We start from the raw sequence: 20,258 nt of genomic DNA on the forward strand, positions 1-20,258 counted from the left end.
ATCAGTAGCAGCAGAATTGTACTCAACCACAATCTGTAACCTCATGGCCCGGCATATTCCCCACTCTTCTACTGTTACCAGCAAGCCAGGAGAACAACCCTGGTTCAATGAAGAGTGCAGGAGGGCATGCCAGGGGCAGCACCAGGCAGACCTCAAGATGAGGTGTCAAACTGGTGAAGCTACAACACAGGACTATTTGCATGCCAAACTGCGTAAGCAGCATATGATAGATAGAGCTAAGCGATTCCATAACCAATGGATCAGATCTAAGCTCTGCAATCCTGCCAAATCCAGCCATGAATGGTGGTGGACAATTTAACTAACTGGAGGAGGTAGATCCACATATATCTCCAGCTACAACACTGACATCTACACGACAATGTGGAAAATTGCCCAGGTATGTCCTGTACACAAAAAACAGGACAACCCGGCCAATTACCACCCCATCAGTCTAATCTCAACCATCAGTAAAGTGATGGAAGGTGTCAAGGACAGTGCTATCAAGCAGCACTTGCTTAGCAATAACCTGCTCAGTGACGTTCAGTTTGGGTTCTGCCAGGGCCATTCAGTTCCTGACCACATTACAGCCTTGGTTCAAACATGGACAAAAGAGCTGAACTCAAGAGGTGAGGTGACAGTGACTGCCCTTGACATCAAGGCAGCATTTGACCGAGTATTGCATCAAGGAAACTGAGCAAAACTGAAGTCAATGGGAATCAGGGGGTAAACTCTCCGCTGGTTGGAGTCATACCTAGTGCAAAGGAAGATGGCTGTGGTTGTTGGAGGTCAATCATTTCAGCTCCAGGGCATCACTGCAGGAGTTCCTCAGTGTAGTGTCCTAGGCCCAACCATCTTCAGCTGTTTCAACAATGACCTTCTTCAATCATAAGGTCAGAAGTGGGGATGTTCGCTGATGATTGCACCATGTTCAGCACCATTCGTGACTCCTCAGATACTGAAGCAGTCTGCGTAGAAATGCAGCAAGACCTGGACAATATCCAGGCTTGGGCCGATAAGTGGCAAGTAACATTCGCGCCACACAAGTGCCAGGCAATGACCATCTCCAACAAGAGAGAATCTAATCATCTCTCCATGACATTCAAAGGCATTACAATCGCTGAATCCCCCACTATCAACATCCTGGCAGTTAGAGGCCTGCTACCCGACCCGAAGGGACCCGACAACATGTGTTGGGTTTGGGTCAGGTCAGGCCCATCTTCTGGGGCCGGCTTTCCGGCTCAGGTTGGGTCGGGCCGAGCACATGTTAAGTGCTCGCCGTTAAGTATTGAAATAAAAAAAAAACACTTACCTCAGTTGGGAGTCCGGGACGAAACTGAGTCTGCGCAGTGCGCTGCAGCTCAGTGGAATTTCCCAATGGGAAGGTTAAGTGATAGTCGGGTCAGGTCGAGTAGTGGTGGGGTTGGGTTGGGCTTGGGGCAAAATTGGAGGGACTCGGGCCGGGTCGGGCTCATGTCCGCTGTGGTTCGGTCGGGTTCTTTTTCCCAACTTGAAGCAGGGCTCTACTAGGGGCTACCATTAACCAGAAACTGAACTGAAGTAGCCAAAAAAATACCGTGGTTACAAGAGCAAGTCAGAGGCTAGGAATCCTGCGGCAACTAATTAATCTCCTGATTGCTCAAAGCAATCCACCGTCTACAAGGCACAAGTCAGGAGTGTGATGGAATACTCTCCACTTGCCTGGATGGATGCAGCTCCAACAACACTCAAGAAGCTCGACACCATCCAGGACAAAGCAGCTCACTTGATTGGCACCCCATCTACAAACATTCACTCCCTCCACCACCGACGCACAGTGGCAGCAGTGTGTACCATCTACAAGATGCACTGCAGCAAAGCACCAAGGCTCCTTAGACAGCACCTTCCAAACCCGCGACCTCTACCAACTGGAAGGACAAGGGCAGCAAATGCTTGGGAACACCACCACCTGTGAGTTCCCCTCCAAGTCACACACCATCCTGACCTGGAACTATATCGCCATTCCTTCACTGTCATTGGGTCAAAATCCTGGAACTCCCTCCCTATCAGCACTGTGGGTGTACCTACCTCACATGGACTGCAGCAGTTCAAGAGGCAGCTCACCATCACCTTCTCAAGGGCAATTAGGGATGGGCAATAAATGCTGACATAGCCAGAAACACCCACATCTCACGAATGAATAAAAAAAGGAAACTTGCTGGAATGTCATGGGAAGCACAGCCAGAACACTTGATACTGCAATAGTGGCCCTCGCCTACTCTGTTGCGATACTGCTTTGCCTCGTGGTGCTGCACTGCGCACACAGAAATAGTGGACATGCGGCTAAACACCGTGAGGCCGGTATGGGGGACATTCAATTCCACTCCAATAAAGTGGCTCTGGGTGCTGTCACAAATCACCTGACCTGCAACACCACTGTGCTCTGAGATGGAAAAAATCATTTGGAACACTGGCCTTCCCATTCACAAAGACTTGGAAATCCGACCACGAAAGCATTTCACATTGCGTTGCCCATCCTGGGAAAAAGCAGTTCATATTGTTGCAACAATGATTAACCCATGATCCAGATGGACAGTATCGTGGAATGCAGGTAGCATAAATAACCAACACCTCATCACTGACCCAACAGTAGAGGTCCCTGGCTTCAACCAGCCTTGAAGACAGTGGACAGCGCTCAACTGAATACGCAGAGAGCGTACATGACATGGCCACGAGCTCCCTAAATGGACGATAAGGGATGACCCATGTGCAATTGTGTCCATGAATCCCAGACCACGGAACACATCATATCAACCTTCCCACTGAGATCTGTTGCAGAAGGTACCTCATTGCTCCACTTGGCTTCATAGGAGCCCCTCAAATGGTATCCAAACTAGACATCTGATTGTAAGCTTTTCCCCTCAAACAAAGGTAGTAGTTGTATAGAGTTTTGGGGGGGGGGCACGCTGTTGGGGGAGTGAAATATGGCAATTTGTCATACTTATGACCAGATTATATGACCAATATCCTATTGGGCATCAAAACCAAGGACTCTTTCAAGAACAAACAATACAAAGACATTTAATAATTACCATGGTATAATATTCACAGAAATATCTTGAATCTACTATCAATCCACAGGGACGTCGTTTAATATAGTCATCATCAGCCATGTCATGATTTTACGAGGGAGGCTTTTTTTTTTTAACTACAAGCTTGGTTACTTGGTTTGACAATGTGGGAGCTCATGTCTCTACAACAGAGTAAGGGTCATGTCTGTCATTTTGTCGGTACATAGCAAAAGCAATAGAGTCCAAAATCATTACTACAAATGTGGAGCCAACATGGAATTTTTTTCCATTCATTCATGGGATGTGGGCATCGCTGGCAAGGCCAATCGTTATTACCACCCCTAACTGCCCCTAAGAAGATGGTGGATAGTAGTGAGCCATCACCTTGAATGCAACTGAGTGGCTAACTAGGCCATTTCAGGGGCAGTAAAGAGTCAACCTCATTGCTTTGGGTCTGAAGTCACATGTGGGCAGAGCAAATTCGGACAGCAGGTTTCCTTCCCGACAATGTAAATTGGTGAACCAGGTGGGTTTTTAAATAACAATTAAGTAGCTACACAGTGACCATAAATGATGCTAGCCTTTTATTCCAAATGTATTCAATTGATATTAAATTCCTTAGCAGCTATGGCAGGATTTGAACTTGTGCCTCTGGATTATTAGTCCAGTAATATAACCACTGTGCTATCATATCCATATATTCCAGGATATTTGAAGACCTCTGGACCAGGGTGGTGCCCATTAATTTAACTAACTCTCATTAGCTGAAAAAGAATATCAGTTTTCTGGAGACTTGTGCTAACACACCTTTGGCCAGCCATCGTAATCTCAGGAGTAGGGGTTGGTGAAGAGCTGGTTACTTCGGAGTCAAAAGGCAAATTGCTCGACTGGTCACGTTCTTTGGGTCTTGATCATTGGTAAAATAAAAAGCAAAGCCCAGGGCAATCCAATTGCTTAGAATCTGATGGCCATTCGTCTTTGCTTCAGATCGGGCATTCGGCCGCCTTTAATGCTATTAAAATTATAAAAACCAATTTTTCCTTGTTGCTCAATACTCTCCTACTTTTTCTGTCTATCTTTCCTTCCAATAATTGTCTCAGTCTACCTTCTGCTGCAATGATGTGACCGAAATATTATATCTCTCTTTCATGTTATGCACTAATTGTCGAGTCATTTCAAGCATTTCCTCTTCAGTCTTTCTGTGTAGGATATGTGGAACATCCTTCTGTATGTCCACGTCTCCAAGAAAGTATAGCAGCTCAGCATTCTATTCTTCAGAAAGAGGTTCAGTTTCTTTGATGTTTACAAGTCCTTCATTCTGACAAAGCTGTTCTTTGGCTATCTCAATTCTCCTTCGGATTTCACAATCACATTTCCCATCGTGTGTGATAATCTGTCCAAAATAAGTGAACCTTTTCACTTGTTTCAGGACTTGTCCATTTACTTCAATTTTCACTTCCAGGGTTAGGTCTCTGCTCATCATCATTGTCTTGGTTTTATTCACATTCATTTGTAATCCATGTTCCACACTGCTTGTATTCACTTGGTTTTACTGGCTCTAACTCTGCAGTCAGTGCAGTGTCATCTGCGTACGTCAAGTTCTTTGACCTGGTAGATCTTCTCCGTCTCCAAAGACAGCTTCAGTGTACATGCTTAACAGTTTTGGGGGCATAACATATCTGGTGCACACCTCTTTTGATTGAGAAGTTGTCTGACAAGCTGTTATCAAGTCTCATCACCACTGATTGGTTCCAACATTGATTCTAAATTACCCTTATCATTTCTGTCAATTTCTCGTTCGTTTCAACATTCCAATATTTTCTGATGGCAGACTCCACCAAATGCCTACTCAGTCCAGAAAGCATAAATACACAGGTTTTTGTACTTCCAAGTATCTTTCGATGATTTGATTCAAGAATAAGATACCCTCTCTTATTCCTTTCTTTGGTCTGAATCCTGACTGTCATCTATCTCTGCTTCTCTAGATTGGTCAATTCTTTGCAAAATTATTAAAATCATTTTCATCACATGGTTCATGAGGCTTATTCTCCTGTGCTCTGAACATTCTAGGGCTTTTGGTTTCTTTGGGAGCTTAATGAACACTGATTGCTTAAGATCCACAGGTATGAATCCTGTTCTGTAAGGTTTGTTGCAGAGGTCTGTCGGGATCCCAACGTTATCTCGGACTTTCAGGCAATATGTTGCTATCTCATCGATTCCAGGTGCTTTCTTTGCTTTCATCTTTTTGATCGCTGCACTGACTTCTGCCTCTATTATATCTGGTCCTTCTCTATCCTCTGATGGTAGCAATTCACGCATGTCTTCATACTGCTCCCTGATGTATTCCATCCATTGTTTCTCTACCCTTCATTTTTCAAGGGGAAGTTCACCTTCCCTGCTCCTTATGTAGCCACTATTAGTCGTTCTTTTCTTATCGGTCATGTCTTTAACTTTCTGATGCAGTGCTCTCATTTTGTGCCTTTTCTGTCCTCCTATTTCCTTGCAACGGTCTTCATACTGCTTTTCCTTGGGCCACTCTTTTCTGATCTGCTTTTCTATTTCAACATATTTTTATTTGTTCTTATTCTGTCTCCTTTTCTCCAACATATCTGGTATTTCATCAGTCATCTATTCGAGTTTCCTTCTATCTTTCTTCGGGACCATCTAAGTTACTGCGTGTTTCATGCTCAGTTTCAACCTTTCCCAATGCCTTTCCGTTGTTTCCTCCTCACTAAGATTTTGATCTGTCACTTTCTGAAGTAAAGCTTCATATTTGTTACTGACTAACCACAGCATACTTCATCACATCTTGCTCTTTCAATCTGTCTAGTTTGGCTTGATTTTTCTAGGTATTTATTCTCAGGATTTTCAGCCTGACCTTCATAACAAGCAGGCCGTAACCTGAATTGATGTCTGCACCTCGGTAAGTGAAGGCACTTCTGATGCTGTTCTTGTACCTCTCATGATAGTAAGGAAATTTATTTGATTTCTGTGGACATCTCCTGGTCTCTTCCAGGTATACAGTCTTCTTGAGTGTTGTTTGAAGAGCGTAGTCAAGATGACCAAGTTGCTTTCCTCACAGAATTGCATCAGGCATTCACCTCTGCTGTTCTTCGTTCCCAATCCATAAGCTCCTACCACATTTCCACACCCCTCTCTGCCAATTTTTGCATTCAAATCATCCATGGGTATCAAGATGCCTCCACTCTAAACATGCTTCAATGCTTTTTGCATTTCCTCATAGAATACTTCCACTTCTTACTGACTGACGCTGCATAGCTCATACGGCTGTAAACACACAACTTTCATCGGTTTCCTTTGAAGTTTTGCCATAATCATTCACTCTGATATTTACCAGTATCCCTCCATCACTCTGGCTACCTTCTTTATCATCATTATTCCAACTCCATTCTTATGTTCTCCGCCACCTGAGAAGATCATAACCTGCTTTCCTTTGTTTCTTTTCCTTGATTCATCTAACTTCTGAAAATCCTAAAATGTCAATGTTCAGTCTTAACATCTCTTTCACACATTTATCCATTTTACCACTCCGGTCCAGTGTCCTCACATTTCAAATTCTGATTTTCAAGAGTCCGAGTCTGGGTTTGAGTTTTTTCCCCCAAGTTTGGACTGCCCTTCACCTCATTCAAAAGAAGTCTGGATATGCACCTCAAATGCTGTAATCTGCACGGCTACGGACCAAAGCTGGAAGGTGGGATTAGAATGGGTGCAACGTTTTTCGGCTGGCACAGACACGATGGGCCAAGTGGCCTCTTTCTGTGCTGTAAACTTTCTCTGATTCTATTCCTACTTCCAAGCAAGACCTCTTCTTCCCCATTTCTATTTGCAGTAGGCATCTCTGCAAGCGGCCCAGGTCTGCATATATCACGAACACTGTCTATACTAGTTTTCACGACTAACTATAGGTGAATACTTAGTGAGTACCCTGACTCTTCCAAGGTGACAGGCCACTTGTCCTTAAGTATCATGACCCTGCCCTAGATGTGCCACACATTTTGCTGTTACGTCTTCTGAGCCATCAACTCTGAATGGTGAATTCTTCTGCCTCAGCTGCTAGTCCAGGCTTCATGCACTTGAAAAGGGTGATAGTCCTTGTACAGTATCTTGTTAAGTTGCTGTTCCCCCTCACTTAGTCTCGCAAGCCAGCCAAGGCGAGGTCCCAGCGTGTGCAGTACCAGCTCCTTGGAGGCATAACTAAGAGTTGCATAGCAGTGGTAGATCAGTGATGCTCGTCAACACCCAATTCTATCATGGATGTGTGGCTGACGAGGGTACAAAGGGACTACTCCTCACATATTAGACCCTACAGTGAACGAAATGGGTTTTTAACAATAATCTCATAGTTTCATGCTCACCATTACTGTTAACAGTTTATTAATCCCAGATTTATTTACTAACAATTTAAATTTCCCAACTGCTATGGTAGGATTTGAACTCAGGTTCTCTGGATTATTACTTCAAACCTCAAGATTGCTAGTCCAGTTACATAACCACTGTGCTACCATGCCTCTATAAATTGGCTGCATATTAGTTCTTTTGTTGAATTTTGTAACCCCTTGAATGGCTTGCATCAGTGACGATGAGTATTTAAAGTTTTGGACCTAATGTTAGAAGCATTAATTCCGAAGGTTTAACATAAATGAAGATGTTTGGAAAAAGAGGCTCCTGAATGTTCTCTGCTCTTTCTTGGTTTGAGCTTGAGGTTCAGTTTAGTTTAGTTTAGAGATACAGCACTGAAACAGGCCCTTCGGCCCACCGAGTCTGTGCCGACCACCAACCACCCATTTATACTAATCCTACACTAATTCCATATTCGTAACACATCCCCACCTGTCCCTATATTTCCCTACCACCTACCTATATTAGGGGCAATTTATAATGGCCAATTTACCTATCAACCTGCAAGTCTTTGGCATGTGGGAGGAAACCGGAGCACCCGGAGGAAACACACGCAGACACAGGGAGAACTTGCAAACTCCACACAGGCAGTACCCAGAATTGAACCCGGGTCGCTGGAGCTGTGAGGCTGCGGTGCTAACCACTGCGCCACTGTGCCGCCCTAAATAAACACCTGCACAATACTTGGATTACAATGATCTGCATGTACAGTCTGACTTCTCTCTTTCAGTGGCTGAGTTGTCTTGTACACCATAAAGATTCCCCACAAATACACAATTCAGTCCCAGGCAACAGACACCTGGAATACAAAATGGCAAAATTCTTCCTGTTGAGAATTTTGTATTTGGGCCCAGATTATTTTTACTCCAAAGAGTTTGGAAGCAACAGTAACTTCATGTAGCAACAAAATAAGAAATGTTGCATGAGAGCAGTTCCCTTTGCCAATTCTTACCATTTCTGATGAATGGTTTTGGGCACATGTTGTGGGCATTGTAATGCCTGCCAGTTACATTACAAAAGCTACGGCGATCTCTCAATGAGCCAAACCCATCCTTTCACTGCTATCACAATCACGGCTTGTGTCTTTTCATTCGGTCATTTTAAAATTGAACGATGAAGATGATGGTGGCAGAGGGAGGAAAATGGTGTGGTGGTGAAGAGAAGGTGGCTGAACTTGTTAAACTAACTGCCCAATTATATGACCATCACAAATGCATTAAAACCTCCAAGTCCTGCACTACCTTTACCCACAATACACCCTTGTATCTTCATCCTGATGGCTGAAGTTCACTCAACAATCTGGTCTTAGGTCAGCAAAAATATTTCCAAACCAAGAGCAAATAAGTGCGCACAATACAAACTGTGAACAGAGTGAACCTGTCAGTCAAAGCAATGCAATGATTCAATCTGCTGGTCATGAACCCAGTCACCAGACTTGCTCTTCGAAATTATTACCTAGAAATTCCCTTCAAACCACATTTCTGATACTTATTCACAATTGACAGATTAGCGTCAAAAGAAAACCAGAAACTGAAGCGAAAACTGATGGAAATACATGACAGGCAGGCCTGTCAGCATTCACAGAAAAAAAGCTGTCAACAGGTGCTCTTGGTCAGACCCTAGTTCCGTTTTTAAAAAAAAACTGTCAAACTTCTCGTACAAATATTCACTGACCTGACAAGTATTCTTAGTCCATAAACTAAAATTGTTTTTATTCTGGTTAGTCTACTTTGCTGCTTCACACAAGTTCTGCAACATGGATTATGTTTCCTGTCCAACACTGGATTACATATATTCTTCTCACAAAACCCAGACAACTTGGAAACGCTACAAAACAAAGTTGCTTTGTCACGTGGAAAGGGAAAACCATGAATTTTGTACATGCAGGGACATTAACTTGGGAAATACACCTACTTCATACTTCATGGAAAGGATTAAATTCTAAATCAGAATAAATTGGAAATAGCTAAATCAAGAACTTGGGAAGACCATCTTTTTTCCACTCCAAGATACTCACTTACCCTTACTCTCTCCCCAACATTTTCCAACTCTCTTTAAACCTTAGTTGCGCTTGCTCACTTCTAATTTGTTTTCTAATTTCAAAATAAGGTCATGTAAAGTGTCATTAACGTGGTTAATGGATTTGGAGATTTTTGCCACAGTTTTCCTGTTTTGGGGCTGATTTTAGGTTCAGAGGATGGATGATAATTTGCTGTTATTCAAGTACTCAAGATCCTTGGTAAGCATTAACAGAAAGTAGTAATCAGATCATTTGTGTTGCTCTACCAGAATTGTCAAGCCAACCCTTTCAATCTTCTACCAATAATAAGTTCATATCACTTCACAGAAAGCCTTGCGCAAATTGGATCAACCTATATATTTTTTTAAAACTTGCATGAACTGGGTGACATTATTGATACATGAGGCTCGACTACTTTTATGGAGAAAACCCTTTTCTACTCTGCACCAACTTGTCAAGACTTCTTTGGCAGTACCTCGCCATCACCTAAAAGGACAAGCGCAGCAAGCACATGGGAATACTGTTGCCTCCAAGTCACGCACCTATCCCAACTTGGATATATCAGCTGTTCCTTCATCGTTTCTGGGTCAAAGTCCTGCAATTTCCTACCTCACAGTTCTGTGGCCACAGGGACTGCAGCAGTTCAAGAAGGCAGTGGTGGCTCACCACCACCTTCTCAAATGCAATTAAGGATAATCAATAAATGCCACCTTGCAAGTGATGAAGAAATCCTGAGAATGAGCAAAAACCAAATTGGAGGCTGTAAATATTACTCAACTATGGAACTGGAAAAGTTAACCTCGTCAACCTCAATGTAACTGCTGCAGTAAAACCACATCCGTTGCAAAGCAACAGCAACCACTGTGCCATCCAAGCACGTCCCGTCTCCCTACACGGAACTGAACAAGTTAATGGCCCCTACTGTGATTTGTCTGTTGGCTTGCAATGCAGTGATGAGATCAGAACTAAAGGCTTTTCAGCTGCTAATGAGTTCTAGGTAGATATTCATGACTGAATTTCTCTTAGCCCAGTAGCAGCAGTAGGAACAGGAGTAAATACAGTAAAATCAATTGGCAGCTGACTTTTAACTGACATCAAGGGGAAATGACCAGGTCCTTACACTCAAACATACTTTCTGCACTAATTCCGAAAAAAGCTTTGGACAATATGAGTCATAAATGCTTGAAGCCACAGAATGCACCCAACTGGCATGATGCACTAGATGAGAGGCAGTAACAACCTTGAATTGAGTGAAGTTAAGAGGTCCCATTCTATTCTAATAGCCACTTATATATCACACCACAAAAAGTTGAAACAATTCTCTGTTTGTGGAAGGTAATTTTTCTTTCAAACAGTATTGAAAACCTTCACAGCCATGATAACAGGAGATGGAATTATTAATTTCATTTAAATTGCCCAGTTGGCAATGATACAAACAGATCATACAACTGGTCTCCATCAACTGCACGATTTGATCACTTGGTGGCACCGTGTGTCATGTGCTTGTCTGAGCAGGTGCTTGTGTTGGCAGAGACAGAGCATTGGGCTTCACAGCAAGGACTCAGGTTCAAACCCAAGTGTTTACCTTCATGAGGACTCAGTTACCCTCTCGGATATTCTTCCCACATCATTTTGCAGTATTGTCTTAGCATTTCATTTGAAAAGGAGGGGGCAAATATCAGTAAGGCGTATCTCATCATTTAACCCCTCTTCTGCTGTAGATGCCCAGTAACTTCCACTGAGGGGTGCACCGAAACCCTGAGCTGCCTTCCCAGCTGAAGGATGACGACATGAAAGTAGTACAAGAGAAGTTAAAAAAACAAAATAGAGTGTAATTCATGGCCTCATAACAACGAGACTCTACCTGAAGACAAGGCTACTTTGGCCTTAGTTAAATAGTTTGCACAATTCTTCAGAGGAAAGCTATTGAAGACCCTACATTATTGGTGTCAACGGCCTGCTGTCGTGCAAAGAAAATCTTCAACTCTGACCTCAACTGACTCCCAACTGTTTTCAACTCCCACTACTAAACTTGCCAGAATATGTGAAACTGCTGGATACTGTAACTGTAGTCATGCATAACATTGCACCGTTGATGATTGCTGAGATATGCTGGGACATTAACAAACTGCATACATCATCTCAGTGCTGAATGCGTGACACTGTTTATGTGGCTGGGAGGCAGAGAGGGAAAGGGATGTTGGGGGAAGTGGGCTGGGAACGTGCAATAGAAGAAATTGCAATCTCTGCCGAATAAATGCAAGGGTTGTGTCAAGTTGAAGTCTTTGCTATGAAGTTTCCCCAGTTTCCCTTGGGTTAGAATCAGCAAGGTGACTTGCCCAAAGACATATTATACATATACATGTCAAATCACTACAGATGCCTGTTTTGTTGCTGTACTTTCTACCAATTTGCAGGTCATTTAGTACTTCCGAACATCAAGCACAATTCCTTGTTTTATGTTCCTATAATTCCCTGTTGTATTGTTCAACTGTGATAGCAGATTCTAACAGAAGCCAGCAAATGCAAACTGAAAAGATAAAAATAAAAGCAAATAAGGGCCGACCAATTATGAAGACAAGAAAAGATAAAAGCTGAGCTGCAAACATACCTTGACTCCATCAGCCTTCTTGTTTAGTAAACTTTTGGCTGCTGTATTTTGAAAAAGGACAAGAAAATACAATTACTTTCATATCTCAGCTTGTAGACTAAAGCCACGACTGCCCTGTCAGGGTGTAATATAACTGTTAGCATTTGCACTGTAACAACTACAAATACAATATAGTGTCCAACAACAAATGAACCAACTGGGGTACACCAGAAGCTCGATGACATGCGTAGGCAGACAGGGTCTTTGACTCACTTGTTTTTCCTGCGATGCGCACAGGTCCAATCATGGCTGCGCACGCATCACCTGAAACTCCCCGTGAGTACCTCCACAAATGGCCCAGTTGTCCAAATGCTTCTGAAGCTTTTACTTGTCGGGAGAATTCTTCAACACACTGCCAAAAGAACTGGCTCCGGGAAAATTCGCCAGTCACATGGCATGAGATATTAACCCATCAGCTCACCGTTAAAAGGGCAAGACGGCTAAATGGGTCCCAATGTTGGGTTCACCCATATGGTCAGACTCTGTCATTTTTCCCTCTATGTTAACATTAATCTACCATATTTAAACCAGAGGTTGTTCAAGGTAATCCCAACTGTTCAATAACAGTTTGATTTTTCAACTAGGTTACCAATGATACCTCTGAAGAGTAAGTAAAAGGTGGAACAAAAATTTGAATTAGGTGTAAACATCATACATGTTCAATCACAACATTGCAGGACTACTATAATCACTTCCAATACCATTCTAGTCCTACCAAAGAGATTCTAGCCCACCCCTTTGCAAATCCTTGCACACTTCCCTGTAAAACTATGCCTTTGGTGGCACAATGGAAAGTTCTGACAGGTGTGCAGTTAATTTAATGTGTATACAGATGGGGAACGGATCTGTCACGAAGTCCAAAGGGAATATGCCAACCTTCCACAGACACTGTACCCATTTAATCACCACACACCAAGCATGGCTTTTTCTGATGGATCTTGTAATTAAATGCTTGTGCTCTTGTTCTGCAAATGTGCAAGCAACTGTGACTGGGAGGAGTTCACTATTGTTGCATTTTTAAGTTTAAAAATTGATTGATGAATTTATCATCCACACTACAACCAGTAATGTTCCAAGGTCAATTTATTCTGCTCTTTTCCTGAAAATACAGCTGATTTCTTCTGTGGCAATCATAACCTTGTGTCAAAAATCTTACTCAAGATCAGTCAAAACACCGACAGTTTCGAGGCTCATTTGTTTGCTTCCTGTTTCAGAGAATAGTTTGTGGACTGTCCAGCCTGAAAAAGGGTCAATTGAGAACAATGTCCTGGGAGAGTGACATGCTTTGACTCAAAGCTCTGTGACACATTGGGAACCGGACCTGTCTGCTTTGTAGAGAACTGCTTGGGATCTTGTCAACTTTGTTGTTGAACTTTAAAAGAATGGCTGCATACAGTCATACTGAAGCTGGTGCGCAGCTCAACAGGACACCGTTGTGGGATCACGTCAAAATTCAAACTACTCTCAAAACAACAACTTCAAACCAAATTCTTGCTGCAAGAGATTTGAGATTAAAAAAAAACTAGCACATTGAGTTAAATGAAATGCTGTTTCCATGTCAACGTTACATTCCAAAATCTTGGCAGAAAAAGCTCGATAATGCTTCCTTTATGTCCAATAATCACCTTGCAGTGGAAATATAATGAGCATGGTTTGCTTTGCTCAGTTCAATTGGTTTTATTTGAAGTTGGGAGGAAGATATTCCCTTTTGACATCCTGTGAGTATGCATATGAGGAGCGCATTCAAAATCTTCCTCCAAATTGTGACCGAATATGTTGTTCCCTGGATGTATTCTCTATTACTCAATTTGGATATTCCCAAACCCACAAACTCTACCATCAAAAAGGACAATGGCAGCAGATGCATAGGAACACCATCACCTCCAGGCTCTCCTCCAAGTCACACACCATCTTTACTTGAAGGTATTTAGGGATGGACAATACATGCCGGCCTTGCCCACATCCAGAAAATTAACAAAAAGAAAATTGTTGACCGGCTTTTTTTTGCTTATTGTATTTTGTGGAGCCGTTCACTGCCTCATAAAGCAGAACACAAGAAAAAAAAACTGTATGCAAATTCCAACTGCGTTTTTTTTTGAGGGTTTGGGTTCCACAGTTGCTACTCCCTGGTGTGACATCAACTACAATCTCCAGGACCTTCCTTTAAACTGTCCCCAGACAGCTCTGTTACACAAGCACCGAAATAGACACCAACCACATCCTTTCCCAAAGATTTGAGGCACAGGATTCCACTTATGCCACTGCTACTGATAAATCTGAGGCTTCTGAGCCTGAAATCATTCAGACAGGTACAAAGTGTTTGTTCGGTTGTCTCCACCTTGTAAGCGGAAGTTTAACCATCCACTGGACTCGAGTCAATGCTAAACCTAACACAGAAGAGGCCTTTAAAGAGAATGCTACAACCATTGTAGGAGGAGATGCCAATATCATTTGGTTTGTTGGAATTGAAGCAGGGAAGAAGAGATTGGATTACTGAGAGATGGAAGAGAGATAGGGGAGAATATCCCAGAGTGATTTTTGAAGGATGGAGGAGGATATCCCAAATGGATTGTTGAGGAGTGAAACTGAATTCAGTTGGTTTGTTGGGAAGGGCTGCGGGATGTTGACCTCAGTTAGGAGTTTGTGATGATGGAGGGGATATGTTAATAGAAGACCAACAGAAAATGAGATGGTCAAACCTAAGCTTTGAGTAAATTCAGAACTCCAAAGTTTACAACTTCAGCTTCTCTTCAAAACCTGTTGCAAACTCTGGCACTATTTTACTGTGTGATTTGAGCTGCCACAATGCTGGGTTTGATTTCAAGATATCTTAAAAGAAACTAAGCTGTAAGCCCCAGTCTCAGTGTGAGCCCCCAGAACAATACTGTTCATTGATGTACACGAGCTCAGTTACTGTGGTTTTAGGGTTAAATGTTTTTAAGCGTCAAGCGCTAGATTTTCAAACCACTGCAAACCCAAATTTAAGGACAGTTTAAAAATTGACATTAGGTAGGCCTCCCTCCCCATGAAGAAAGCAGTGCACATTTTTAGAAATCTTTACTAACTTCCAACTAAACCCGAGAACAGATCCCAGATAATGTGTTGCTCCCAATGCACACATCCGTTAAGACATGAATATGTCTACACTGAGGTGATAATAGCAAAAGGAAGAAAAAAGAAACAAAGGAGAAAAGTTAGGGCAAAAACAAATCAATGCTAGCAGACTAAGTACGGAGCTTGTTGAAATGGCAAAGCAGCCCTGATCACAGCCCTCCTTACCTTGCAATAAGTAGAGGTGAAGTCAAGGAGACAGAAAAATTAAGAGAGAAAGACAAGAAATTAAATCAGATAGTGGCCACTTTTCAACAGTCTCTGGTCTCCATGTCCCCATGGTTATACCTACGTGCCTATATCATTACTTTCAATACAGTTGAAACATTACATTGCCCTATTTACAACTGCCCCCAGTCACCATGCTCAAAAACAAGTAAAACTTGGAACCCTTGGCAGTTCTCTGAGAGAATAATTCCTCTGAGCAGACATCTCCTCACTGGAGATGTCTCCAGGATACAAGCAGCATCTGACCAAATCAGGCAAACTATATTGCAACCATGCTCCACTGCCTAGAATATGTATGAGGACAAAGAAAAGCATTCCCTTTTGAAGAAAAGTCTAAAAGCCTTCCTTTTATTTGGGAGAAGAGTGAAGGTGGTTAATTCAGATCAATTTACTTGAGTCAAGTCATTTTTGTTAATGGCAGCTCCAAGCAGGGAAGAATTAAGAATTTAAACAGTCCCTATCTCCAACATTCAAACAGTATGCGGACTGGGGCAAGAGTGGGCAGGGGCCTCCATCATCCTGCTAACACAACTGCCAGACAGAGCTATGTGCTGTGCCGCAGAGTGCCTACGGGCTTGTAGCTGTGATTCTCTCCTATATTCAGGTGCTGATCTCATTGGATTGTTTGGGGAGGTGCGGGGGGAGATGGGGTGATGGAGATCTTGATCTGAGTTGAATCATTGTAGGAGGGGATGCCAACATCATTTGGTTTGTTGGAAGTTGGAGCAGGGGAGGAGATTGGATGACTAAGTGATGGAAGACAGATAGAGAATATCGCAGAAGGATTGTTGAAGGATGGAGGAGGGTATCCCAAATGGATTGCTGAGGAGAAACTGAACTCAGTTGGTTTGTTTGGGAGGGCTGAGAGATGCTGACCTCAGTTAGGACTTTGGGATAGTGGAAGGGATATGTTCATAGAAGACCAATAGTTTCTCCAACATGTTAAGTTTGGAAAACCCATTCATAGTCAATGCAGACTGCTCTTGTGGCCTCTTGATGGCCAGCCACCCATCTGTATTAACAGATTGATGACTGATGTCACCTGCTACCCCTTGACTGGAAGACAATCATGTGTGATTTCTAAGTGAATTTTGACTGTTTACATGGCAATGTGTGCAAGATAGCCAAAACACCAATTTTAATCTGAAGCAGCGAGTTGTCTCCATTTGAGCCACTCAAGAGCAGATTAGCCATTTCAGAGAGATCCCATGCTCAACCCTCTCCAGTACATGACCCTGTAAAGAGGGCTTTCATCTCATCTTACCATCACACATGCAACTCATCCCAATACAATGAAAATGCTGCAATGGAGAAATAACCTCGTAACACACAACAAAACAGAGCAAGCAGGCCCCGTTTCCTCATGCAGACTTGGCTCCTTCTTTCTGGCATGCAGCATTCACTTATCAAAAGTGCAAGTACAGCCACTGACAATCCAAAGCAAAAAGATCACAAAGTCGGTGAGGTGCAAATCAAATAAAGTTACTTCTCCTTCTCCCGAAAGTTCTTCCCCTTTCCCCACCACCCCCCCGATCTCACTCTGCAAGGAGAGAGAGATAGTTTCAGCTACATATTTTACCAGTACAGCTGCCACAAAAGCTTTATAACCAAGAGCTGTAACTCAGACTGGCCAATTGAAATTGTTATTTTAACTGGTTAAGGATAACCAAACTGGTTTGAATTTGACATGGTCCTTCCAAGATTTGGCAATAATTGGGAACTGTGATATCAGCTGAGATCACTGGGTCATCAGGTTCAGGGACCCAGGCTGGCCATTTACCTCTTTTGAACAGGTCAGTTCCAACAACTTCTTCGCTGCCCCAGCTGAGCTCAGATTACTCGGTGTGAACGAGGGTTTGAGGCAGGAACAGGGTGTGGTGGGAGGAGGTGGGCTTTCTGCTTTTTATGATAGTAGCACATCACATGGTGCACCCCATTGCATCAAGGGGGAGTGCAAGAGTTTCAGTGTCCTTTAGGCTGGATATCCAGCATGTGCTCAGTATATATCCAGAAATGAGGAGGACAGGCAGCATTCCAAACTCATGAAGTTTATCATCAGCTGCATTCTGGTATTGTCCAGCAAGTCCCTCCCTCCCACCAACAACATACCATTGCTCTTTGAGCAATTAAGTCAGTGGTTAGCTCCCCAGAGACCAAGTACAAGGACATGGCAATGCCAAACATTCCTGTTCAACCTTCAAGATTGTCTGGCTGAAAATGCACATTTAAATTGAAGAAACCAAACTCATTTTAGAATGACTAAAAACTCACACTTGACTTGTCTCAGGCTACAGCAACAGCACTAACAACAGCGTACATAAACGTTGCACAGATGTACAGGACAGGGGCATACACAATGGGCTGCACCAAACAAGACAGACACTTACAAAGAGCCAATGAGGTTCAAAAACACATAAACCAGACAGACTTCAGCAAATGGACGTTACAATCTAAGCCATACCACAGAGTAGGCAACCATTTCAACGGCTCTCTTTTGGAATTGTCTGTCAAAGTGTGAACTCACTGGAATTGGCAAGGACCATTTTTGAACCAACAAGAACTTCTGGCTTTCTGAGTTCTAACTCTACGGCAGTGCCTTTGGATGGAGTAGTTCTTACTTGATTAATTTGTGCCACTCGTAAGAATTGCACTGGTCGTACGTTAATGCTTAGACTGAAGTATGCTTTTGTCCCAAGCAGCTGAAAAGGCTGGTCCCAAGGACTAGCTCATTGACAAGTTATCTTAATTCAAGTGCCCATTCGGCTGAAGTGCCTTTAATGGAAGTTACTTTTTTGATTTCTGATGGTTGTACTAAAAATTCACCCAAAGCCTCTCCTTGCTGCCCAGCCAGTTAAAATGGGATTTAAATATCAAGACAACAGACAAACAAGGTAGGGAACATTCACAAGGTATTAAAGCAGAGCGTTAGTTTTGAGCATGCCCTCCACCTGCAGTGTCCGCCCGCACACGTCTACCTTGTTCAACGAGACCAACAGTCGCGCTGGCGGCAGCTGTCATTGTAGCTGGCGCAGTGGTCTGTCTGCCCACTGTTGGCGGGAATAAAAAGAAAGCAAGCAATGTCAGCAAAACACACAAACTAAATTCACTTGAGGCGGCAGAACTGTGCCGCATATCTGTATGAGCTCCTTTCGACTCCTAATGCACAATCTGCAGTCAGTTGAACTCTCCTTGCATAAAAATCAATTTGCTACCGTCTTTGACCACTGCATCTAGAATGATACACACGAGACTGATTCAGAGGCTGATTCAATTGCAGTGGTTCAAATGATTTCTCAAATGATAGCCATGGGGCTGGACTGGTTTTGCATCAACCACCTAAACCCCATAAGCAGGCAGCAGCCTTTAAGGAGCTGACCAGTGTCTGCTCCTTTGCAATGTCACAATATTTGACGGGGGTTCCATTCTCATTTTTTGGGGTCCAATTTTGATACGGGCTGTCAATATAACTCTCGAGCTGTGCTGATCACTGACCCAAGTCAAAAGCTGAACTGGGAACCACAACATTATGGACAGTTTATCAAGAAATAAGTTTCAGCAAATAACCTAGAATTGCACATTTCCTTCTAAAAGATCAGTCATTCTGGCAGATTTTCCATAGGGTAAATGTGATTTAGAACCTGATGAGTTGAAGGCAAACCATGAACTTGTAGACATCCTCTACCTGCAGCAAAAACCTCATTAACAACACATTTTGGTTTCAATCCAACATGTGCAATCCTACTCTGCTTGAAAGCTGTTGTATTTCCTGCTTAGATAGTGCATCATTGAAGTTTCGTCACTTCCCTTCTCCAAAACCATCTGCATAATCCCCATCAACCAGGAGTATGGGAAGGCCCATTCGCACTCACAACTTACACGCACCTTTGTTGATGAATGAACTGTTCATCAGTTCATCAGGAGAAGGAAATCCCTCTCTCCATTAACTGAGCAAATTGAGATTGCAAATAGCCTGTTCAGCAACTGCTGCCATAAAAGACTGGAAAGATTTTTCTTCCCTATTTTTCTGGGTGCTAGAGAGTATGTTATCCGGGTTAAGGGAATTGTCACAATGCTGGATATGTTACTGGACTCGTAATTTAGAGGCCTGGACTAATGATCCAGCGACATGAGGCCAAATCCCATTGTTAAGTCGGTTAATTTAATAAATCTGGAATAAAAAATTATCAGTATTGGTGACCACGTAACTGCCGGATTGTCGTAAAAACCCACCTTCGAGTTCAGTAATGACCTTTGTGGAAAGAAATTTGCCTTCTGTACCTGTTATGGCCTATATGCGACTCCAGACCAGCAATGTGGCTAACTCAACCTCTGAAAGGGCCTCGCAAGGTACCAAAACCACTACGACTACAGCGGGAATACCTTCACCAGTGCAGTGTTTCAAGCAGACAGAACGCCACCCTCTCAAGGGCAGATAGAGATGTGCAATAAATGCTGGCCTTGTCGGCGACACCCACATTCGGTCGCTGAGTGAGAATGCATGATCTGATCCAAGACTGCTGCTGATACAAGCCTCACAAACAACCGTGGGATGCTTGACAGCATACACCAGTTTTGCCCTAGAGTTTCTCCTCCACCCTGGGAAGGAGAGGAAATCTTGGCTGCACAGCCCTGCAGCTCAGCTGTATTGGACACGTTGGAGAGTCAAGAGTCAATAATGAAATGGTGCAACCGACAGTAAAGGATGACCAGCAGAAACGCAAAAAGATGGAACATGAATTCCGCAAAAGATGGTTTCTTATCGAAGGAAGAACTGGTGAGAATG

The 20,258-nt window shown here is 43.1% G+C and overlaps 1 protein-coding gene across 11 annotated transcripts in view; it reads right to left on the reverse strand.

Moving 5' to 3' along the window:
- LOC137357181 (calcium/calmodulin-dependent protein kinase type II subunit beta) overlaps positions 1–20,258 on the reverse strand; it is a 295,035-nt gene that overhangs the window by 74,892 nt on the left and 199,885 nt on the right. For 6 of the 11 annotated variants that reach the window (XM_068023298.1, XM_068023302.1, XM_068023303.1 and 3 more), the window contains exons 13-14: positions 18,451–18,522; positions 12,098–12,138 (exon numbers count right to left, since the gene is read on the reverse strand). In XM_068023298.1, coding sequence (XP_067879399.1) covers positions 12,098–12,138; positions 18,451–18,522 — 113 coding nt within the window. The remainder of the gene's footprint in view (positions 1–12,097; positions 12,139–18,450; positions 18,523–20,258) is intronic. The other 5 variants (XM_068023308.1, XM_068023305.1, XM_068023306.1 and 2 more) reach the window with 1 other exon arrangement.

The sequence above is a fragment of the Heterodontus francisci genome, chromosome 47, assembly GCF_036365525.1.
Source record: "Heterodontus francisci isolate sHetFra1 chromosome 47, sHetFra1.hap1, whole genome shotgun sequence".
In the NCBI taxonomy this organism is placed as follows: Eukaryota; Metazoa; Chordata; class Chondrichthyes; order Heterodontiformes; family Heterodontidae; genus Heterodontus; species Heterodontus francisci.